Raw genomic sequence first — 8,547 nt, 5'->3', positions numbered from 1 at the left:
ATCTAGAAACGGTCATCGAATCCATCCAATCATATCTGCAAGATAAAACCAAGCCGCATACTATTGCCCTTGTGAATGAGGCAATTTTGGAGTATCTCAATAATAAAAAACATGAGGATGAAGATTATGATAAAGATGAGGACGAGCAGGAGGATGAACAAGACATCACCACTAGGGAGATGATAATGACGCTGATGATGATGATGATTCATCCCCATCACCAGGCTCAGCTGCAGGAGGCTCAACACCCATTGGAGGCCAAATTTCAGATCATGCAAAGGATGGAAACATTGGAAATAAACCGCCATCTGAAGGTGATGACTCACAGCAACAGAATCCACAAACCAAACAACAGTAGACCGAACAACAAACTGCAAGGCGTTCTCAGACAGATCTCAACGGTAAGCACATTGTCCTTGACTCTGATTATGATAGGCTAAACACACGCACTCCAGTGAGCTACTGACACTTGACAAAATATTAAGAAAGCAAAAGGCACTCCAAATACATGAATTCTTACACGATGAAATGCTATATTCTGATCTGGAGAGATTCCAAATGTTATATGTGGGAGCTAGAAGGATGGTGATGGATTGGAAGGCAATGAGCTATCACAATCAATAGGTTTGTAGATTACCTCCACATCTAAGCTATGTACATGTGCTGGAAAGAGTCCCAGAGTGGTGCATAACCATTGATGACTTGGGGGTCAACCATGTTCTCAAAGACCTTGCCATCGGTAATCTGAAGTCTTTGGGATTACAATTAGAGATGCTGCTAGGTACAAAACCCACTTACCAGTGTATGAAGGATATTAGGATTCACATCAAAGAGGTCTTGATGCAAATGCAGAGTGCTAGAGGAGTATTAGATCAGAAAATTAAGGCCTTGCTTGAGAATAATGCTACTAGAAGTAGAGGGATGACGACTCGGATAACCCTAAGGAAACAAGAGAAAAACCGTAAGAGTTTGCTTTATCTGGTCCGAATCACCAGAAAGATGATGCCGTACGAAAATTGGATTGTTCTGAACTTTCTGGAGTTTGTTCCAAACTTCCCGGTTTTGGTGTATGCCATTCCAACTAAGGAGACAGAGCTCCCAAGGTTTTTCGTAGCACTCTATCCTACACATTCTGAATGAGCAGACCAACAAAGCTATATTAGGATAGTCGATGAGCTCCGAGACTGGTATGGACATCCTAGAATCAGGTGGTCATTGATGCTCTAAAGAAGGATCAAACATCTAACCGGATTAAAGAACTCCAAAATTTTCAATTGAAAATGGGTCAGTAGTAGAGAGTCCAGATTCGTAGACTGATAAAGATTACCAATCAGCTATTGCAGCTTACAATGGAAGCATCCAAGATATTCGAGAAAGAGTTGGCCAACAAGGCATTCTCTGAACCTCAGTTCAAAGAGATGGATGAAATACTTTTCGAAGCCAAAATCAAGTCCAATCAACCATTACCTCAGGACTGGATACAACCGCTTCCTATTGTCACAAACTGGCCACATCCCGCGGCTCACAAGGGGTAAGAAGACACTTTATGATCCTGTTACAAAAACCTGGAATCCTCTTACTCCATATGAATTTGAAATGAAGACTGTTAGAAAGGATCAGTTGGAGCAAGAGGCCCTATACTAGATTATTTAGAAAGAGAACGTTGATCCGAGTGTCCCAGAGCCATTCAAAGTCCTGCACAAACCTCCAAAGAAGAAGGTGCCATACAAGAAGCACATCAGATGGACTGATAAGGGATGAATGATTAATCTTTTCTAAAAATTTTAGTGTATACCAAAATTCAAGAAAAGAGGGAAGGAATGTAGATGACAAGAATGGCCACTTAGCAGACGACTGGGGCTGAAAACTTCTAGAGGCAATAACTACGGGCAGTTACTATGGTAAGTAGCACAATGCACAATTGGCCTATAAATATGGGCCACTACATCATTTGAGGGACTTATGACTTGATACTTATGGGCTGACTTAACTCTAAACTATTCTTGAGTTCTAATCCCTTATCTATTGTATCTTGGAATTGCTGTACTCTTATAACCCAAATCACACATTGAGATGTCTTACTACTTTGCTCCTACTAGCTCTCTTCTTCTTATATTCAATTTCTTCACCAGATTCCCTCGAATCCAGTACTTTCCTCCTAAGGAAAACCTCACCTAAAATGGGGGTGTTGAAGTTTCGAACCTGAGACAATGGGAGATTTGTCTCCTTACGAGCTCGACTAGCCAAGATGCCTTTACGCTCGACGCTGCAGTGGATGGGGATTCATTAATTCTATAAAAAAAGGCATGGTTTCCTTGCCATGCGTCGTCCTCGCCTCCGCTCTTTCTTTGTCCCTGCTTCGTCGCAGCCTCCCCCCCCCTTTCCTGCGCAGCATCGTGCCTGCGAGCTCGCCCTACGGCACCCCTTCTCTTTCAATTATGTTTACCAGCGGGGATCTTTGATGATTTTTCTTAATAAAATCTTTAACGTGATTGAGTACCCGATACTCATTGATCTGATTTAAATATATATACAATCTCAGTTCAGTGTTTATTTCCATTTCTAGTTCAGTGTTTAGAATCATTTCCCAGTTTCAATCTTGTCTTTGTCTTTTAGGCGTAGTTTCTATCTTGTATGATCTAAAATCTCGTGCTGATCTGAACTAACTCTAACTACTTGTGCGCAGCATGAGAGAGAGAGAGAGAGAGAGAGCGCAAATGAAAGTCGTGTCGTGCGCGAAAGAAGGAAGAGGTCGCCCTGCTTGGCAGTTTCCTGCGAAATGCTAAGCAGGGCGACCTCGTTGGACTTGTTTGCTAGAGAGCCTGACCTGCGTAGTAAAAGCTGCGCAACTCAGGAAGAATGTTGTCATGGTGAGCCGCAATCACAGTTTTGTCATATTCTCGGCTTACGCTTATAGTCTCCCAGGAAACCCTGGGGACTCATGGCTTCTATAATTCGCCTTCCCACACAAAAAATACTGGCTCATTCCCAGCAGGGAAGTCCCCTTGAAGTTACTTCCCTTCTAGCCTCTCTTCAGGCTTGCGCCAAGCATAAAGACCTTCCCCAAGGGATTACATTGCATGATGTTATTCTGAGAAAGAATTTGCTCTCAGAATGCTCAGACGCACTGATCAAAATGTATGCAAAATGTGGTGCACTCACGAAAGCAAAAGAGTTGCTTGACACGCATATGAGCATGGACCCATCTACTTGGAATGCCGTAATTGCTGGATATACCCAGAAGGGCCAGGGCGAAGATGCCCTCCAATATTTTCGCTGGATGCAGCAGGTGGGTCTCTCTCCAGATGCAGCAACCTTTGCATGTGCGTTGAAAGGATGTGGCATTCTTAGAACACCTGAATTTGGGGAAATGGTACATAATGAGATTACCAAGCTGGGCTTGCTAGAAGCTAATGTTAAGCTTGGCACTGCTTTGGTAAGCATGTACGCCAAGTGCAGTCTGCTTAAGAAAGCACAACATATCCTTGAGGAGCTCCCACTACGGGATGTCATCTCTTGGAATGCACTAATTGCTGGCTATGTTGAACTTGGCGAAAGTCGCCAAGCACTATATTGTTTTGAAAAGATGCAGAGTGAGGGCCTTTCTCCAGACGCAGTGACTTTCAGCTACATCCTAAAAGTGTGTGGAAGCATAGGCAATGTGGAGAAAGGGACACAGATCCACAATGCCATTGCTAAAAAACGATTGTTAGAGAATGATGTTGTCCTTGGCAATGCATTGGTGGATATGTATGCAAAGTGTGGTTCCTTTGCAAAAGCACAACATGTGTTTGAGGAGCTACCTATTCGAGATGTCATCTCTTGGAATTCATTGATTGCTGGATATGCTAAGCATAACAAAGGTGAGCAAGCACTTGATTGTTTTGTGCAAATGCGGCATGACGGTCTTTCTCCAGATGTAGTGACCTTTGCTTGCATCTTAAAAGCTTGCGGCAGCATAGGTGCAGTTCAGGAAGGGAAAAATATTCATGATGAGATAGCTAAACAGGGGCTGTTGAATCATATGGTGCTTGGCAATGCTCTGATTGATATGTATGCACGTTGTGGTGCTTTTGCACGAGCACAACAATTGCTCAAGGAGCTTCCTTCTCAAAACGTAAGCTCTTGGAACTCACTTATTGAAGGTTATGTTGAATATGGAGAAGGAGAAGAAGCATTGAAGTGTTTTGAGCAGATGACACATGAAGGCATATCTCCAAATACAATGTCCTTTGTTTGCATCTTAAAAGCATGTAGTAGCATCAGAGCTCTTGATAGAGCAGAGATGATTCATGATGAGATTGTTAAGCAAGGGCCCTTTGAACATGACATCATTCTGGGCACTGCACTAGTGGATATGTATGCCAAATGTGGTGCTCTTTCAAAAGCGCATTGTGTGCTTGATAAGCTTTTGGTTCGAGATGTGGTCTCTTGGAATGCTCTGATTGCAGGATATGCTGAGTTTGGCGAAGGTGGACAAGCATGGACTTGTTTTGAACTAATGCAGCATGAGGGCCTCCCCCCAGATGCAGACACCCTCTCTTGCATCTTGAGAGCATGTGGAAGCATAGGGGCTCATTGTAAGGGAGAAAACCTTCACAAGCTCATAGCAAAACAAGGCTTGTTGGAAAATGACCTTGTGCTAGGCACATCTTTGGTAGATATGTATGCCAAGTGTGGTGCCCTTGCAAAAGCATGGCAAATGTTTGAAGAGCTTCGCATTCGGGATGTTGTATCTTGGAACACGCTTATTGCTGGGTTAGTCCAATATGGTAAATGTGCACAAGCAATAAACTGTTTTGAACAGATGCAGGAGGATGGCCTTTTCCCAGATGCTTGCACGTATGCTTGTATTTTGAATGCTTGCGGCAGCATAGGGGCAGTTGACAAGGGGGGAAAGCTTCATGACGAGATTGTCAAAAAGGGGATACTACAAGGTAATGTTGTGTTAGGTACTGCTTTGGTGGACATGTATTCCAAGTGCGGTGCTCTTGCAAAAGCACACAGAGTACTTGAAAACCTTCCTGTTCGGGATGTTATCTCTTGGAATGTGTTGATTGCAAGATATGCTGAAAATGGTGAAGGTGGGCAAGCATTGAGCTGTTTTGAGCAGATGCAGGATGAAGGCCTCTCTCCAGATGCAGCAACCTTTGCTGGTGCTTTGAAAGCATGTGGCATCACAGGAGCAGTTGTTAAGGGTGGGGAAATTCATGAAGAAATCTGTAAAGAGGGGCTCTTGAGGGATAATGTTGTACTTGGCACGGCACTGGTGGACATGTATGCACAGTGTGGTGCCCTAGCAAAAGCACAAGAGGTGCTTGAGGAGCTTCGCGTCCGGGACTTTATTTCTTGGAATGCGTTGATTGCTGGGTTCACCCAACAGGGGGAGGTTGTGCAAGTGTTCAACTGTTTTCAGCAGATGCAGCATGAGGGCCATTCGCCAAATGCAGTGACATTTTCATGTGTTCTTAGTGCATGCAGTCGGTTAGGTCTTGTAGCAGATGCTGAAAGATATTTCTCAAACCTAAACAACCAATATGGTGTGAAGCCAGATCTAGGGCTGTACACCTGCATGGTTGACGCTTTTGGGCGGGCAGGGCATCTGGATAAGGCTATGGGAATGATTGCAACGCCTGACTTGTTTGACAATGGAGCTTGGTCTGCCTTGCTGGGTGCTTGTCAGAAATTGGGAAGTGTGGAAGTTGGAAGATGGGCCTTTGAAAATGGAAAGCAAGTGGATAATAGTGATGCGACATTGTATGTTCTTATGGAAAATATCTATGCCATTGCTGCCATGCAGGAGGATGCACGGAATATTAAGAGTAAGGCAGTGAAGTTATTGCAAAGCGCTGGTGCGCATGATGTCGAGATCTGAACGATTTGAAGCAGAGACAGATTCAGCAGCATGAGAAACAAGATCAAGGCAAAGCGGGTTGAGAACCAGCCAAAAAGGTCTTCAGATATGGACTTACCACCTGGCCATAGAAACACCAAGATGGCACGTCCGTCTCCGACAATCCATTTGGTTGCATGATCAAGCAACCTGTACATGTACGAACTAGCTTCCAAGTGTGGCCATTGGCTCTCTCAATTACCTCCAAAGATATATTGAAGGACAAGCAGATGGGGCAAAGCAGGCTTCCACCATGTTCATCAGGAAGCACTCTCATGGAGCTCTCTAGTTCTTAGTAAGCAAGTGGGTTTTGGGGTAGTATTGTCTCAAAGAATATAGCTAAACTATACTCCACACTTGAATGTGAGCACATCATATGGGTGTGAATGCAAACAAGCACATTGCTTTGTGACTTTGTATGCAAAAGCATTGGAAGGGGCAGCATATTCCTACTTTTGCAACATAGGCATGATTGAATGAAGTGTGATCAATATCAAACAAAATAGGGAAGAGGGGGGTAAATACCCACAATAGCTTATGTACAAACACCATGACCAGGTGCTCTCTATGGGCCCTTACAGGCTTATTTCACACAATTTCATGATGGTACTTTGAAGGAATGTTCTTTGCTCGCCTTGTTGTACATTCAATGTATGAAATCTATGGACATAAGGAACCTTGGCTATCTCAACCTTTTCCTTCAACTGATTTGAAGCAATTATTTGTTGAAGTTAACATAAGGAGGCAATGGAGTATGTATGGAATTCCCCATGGTATTTTAGGAATTTTGATAAATTTTAGAGGTAATTTGGATTTTTTTTTCCATTTTCTATATCAAAGGTTGCATACGCCTTTAAGGCAGGGACTGGTGCTTCTTTGTGCCCATGTTTATAGGGGTTCTCCAGTTAAAGAGTGGTGAGTGAAGCCTTTGTGCATTGCATGCATCGAGCTACTATTTTTATGTATGTAGTGATTTTTGCTTGGCAAGTCCTTTTTTTGCGGTTTTTTTTTAAAATTTGCATAGTGCACACTTCTTAGTGCACGTTCTCGGAGTGCGTGGTTCTCCGGGGTTGATCAGGAAAGCACCGGGTTTTTGGCTGTGAAAGAGTTGAGAGGGGAGAGAAGCGCGATAGAGATGAAAAGATTTAATACTTGATACACTACTGAATATATTAGGTACTTGGTAGAACTTAGATCTACAAGAAGTAGAAGAGCTTTTGCTTAAGACATGGTACATTGTAGTATCACAGAATCCTCACCATGTGCTCAAACCATCTCGGTGGCACACACCTGAGGAGCTTCCCATTATGTGCTCAAGCATTCATTCTAACACATACACGATCCTCACCATGTACTCAAACCATCTCGGTGGCATACACGTGAGAAGCTTCCCGTTATGTGCTTGAGCATTCATGCTGACACATACACGGTCCCTAATTCACCATAATACAAGAATCCCTTGACCCAAAACTTCTTCAGCTTCTCGAACATCACCACTACAAGGGCACTTTGTAAGTAGGGACACTTTCAAAATTTTTGCCCCAAAAAATAATAGGAGCGTCGTTAGGTGTGTCGCTAATTGCATCACATGTTGCGACGCGTACAAACTAGAAGGCGTCGCTTCAGCGATGGCGTCACTTAAAAAAAAATCCCAAATTTATCGCAGGAGCCATTTTCACTCCCGTGGCAACTGAACAAAGACCACCACGCCATCGCTCTTCATCTCTTCAGCGACCCCCATCCCATCTCTCCTTTGCCGGGTACACACACACACACAACACAAAGAGAGAGAGAGAGAGAGAGAGAGAGAGAGAGAGAGAGAGAGAGAGAGAGAGAGAGAGAAATGAAATGAAATGTTATATTAACGTCTTCAAAAGGCCAGAGTGACCTATGAGACCAAACTGATACAAAAGTGGTGAATCTGTTATAATGTCTGAAAAGTGTGAAAGTGTGAAAATAAATGCGAAAAACTAAATACGAAGTATTCGATAAACTTCTTAGGAGCATTCTGGGTGTCTGGCTAGAATGCTTCTAATCCTTTGTTGTAGTCTCCTCCGGTGAAGTGTGCTTCTGCATCTCGGTCGTGGTCGTCTCGATTTCCTAAGCTCAATCGCCCTGTCAATGAGGGTGCCTTTGGTCTGAATGTGGGTACTCCTTTGTGCTCGCTGCTGGCCTCTTGCTTCTCCTTCCATTTCCTGCTTCTCTCGATCCAAAGAAATCTGTGATCTACCTTTGAGGCTATAGTGCTCTTTGTCTTCTCATCAGATTATCCCTGTGCCGATGTAGTTCCAGTAGGTACAGACCTAAGCACCTTTGGTCCTGGTATTGCATGACTCTATCTAGAGGTCCAAAGCCTTCTTTAAATAGGCAATGGAAACGCCCGCGTATCTCATAGTATACGGTGCAATGACATATGTAGTGTAATTCTGTCTCCGGCTCCATTCCGCATAATTGGCAAATTCTGCTCTCATGTGGGATTCCCCTAAATCTGCCAAATTCAATTTCCAGCTGGTGTGAGGATGTACGAATCTGACCAATAGCACATCTCAAACCATGAGACAAGTGGGTATCCATGTAGCTTGGGCGAATCACAAAACCATCTTCAGATATCTGTAGGAAGTTTTCTTTGTAGTCGGCCATCTTCGTGCCCAATT

General features: G+C 43.6%; 1 protein-coding gene across 1 annotated transcript; it reads left to right on the top strand.

Annotated features, from left to right (window-relative positions):
* The first annotated feature begins 2,941 nt into the window (after positions 1-2,941).
* LOC147462929 (pentatricopeptide repeat-containing protein At5g27110-like) lies at positions 2,942-5,875 on the top strand. The gene has a single exon (XM_086495041.1). The coding sequence runs from the start codon at positions 2,942-2,944 to the stop codon at positions 5,873-5,875; it is 2,934 nt and encodes a 977-aa protein (XP_086351167.1).
* The last annotated feature ends 2,672 nt before the right edge of the window (positions 5,876-8,547 follow it).

The sequence above is a fragment of the Adiantum capillus-veneris genome, chromosome 2, assembly GCF_014529385.1.
Source record: "Adiantum capillus-veneris isolate H3 chromosome 2, ASM1452938v2, whole genome shotgun sequence".
Lineage (NCBI taxonomy): Eukaryota > Viridiplantae > Streptophyta > Polypodiopsida > Polypodiales > Pteridaceae > Adiantum > Adiantum capillus-veneris.
This window is presented reverse-complemented; position numbering and strand designations above follow the sequence as displayed.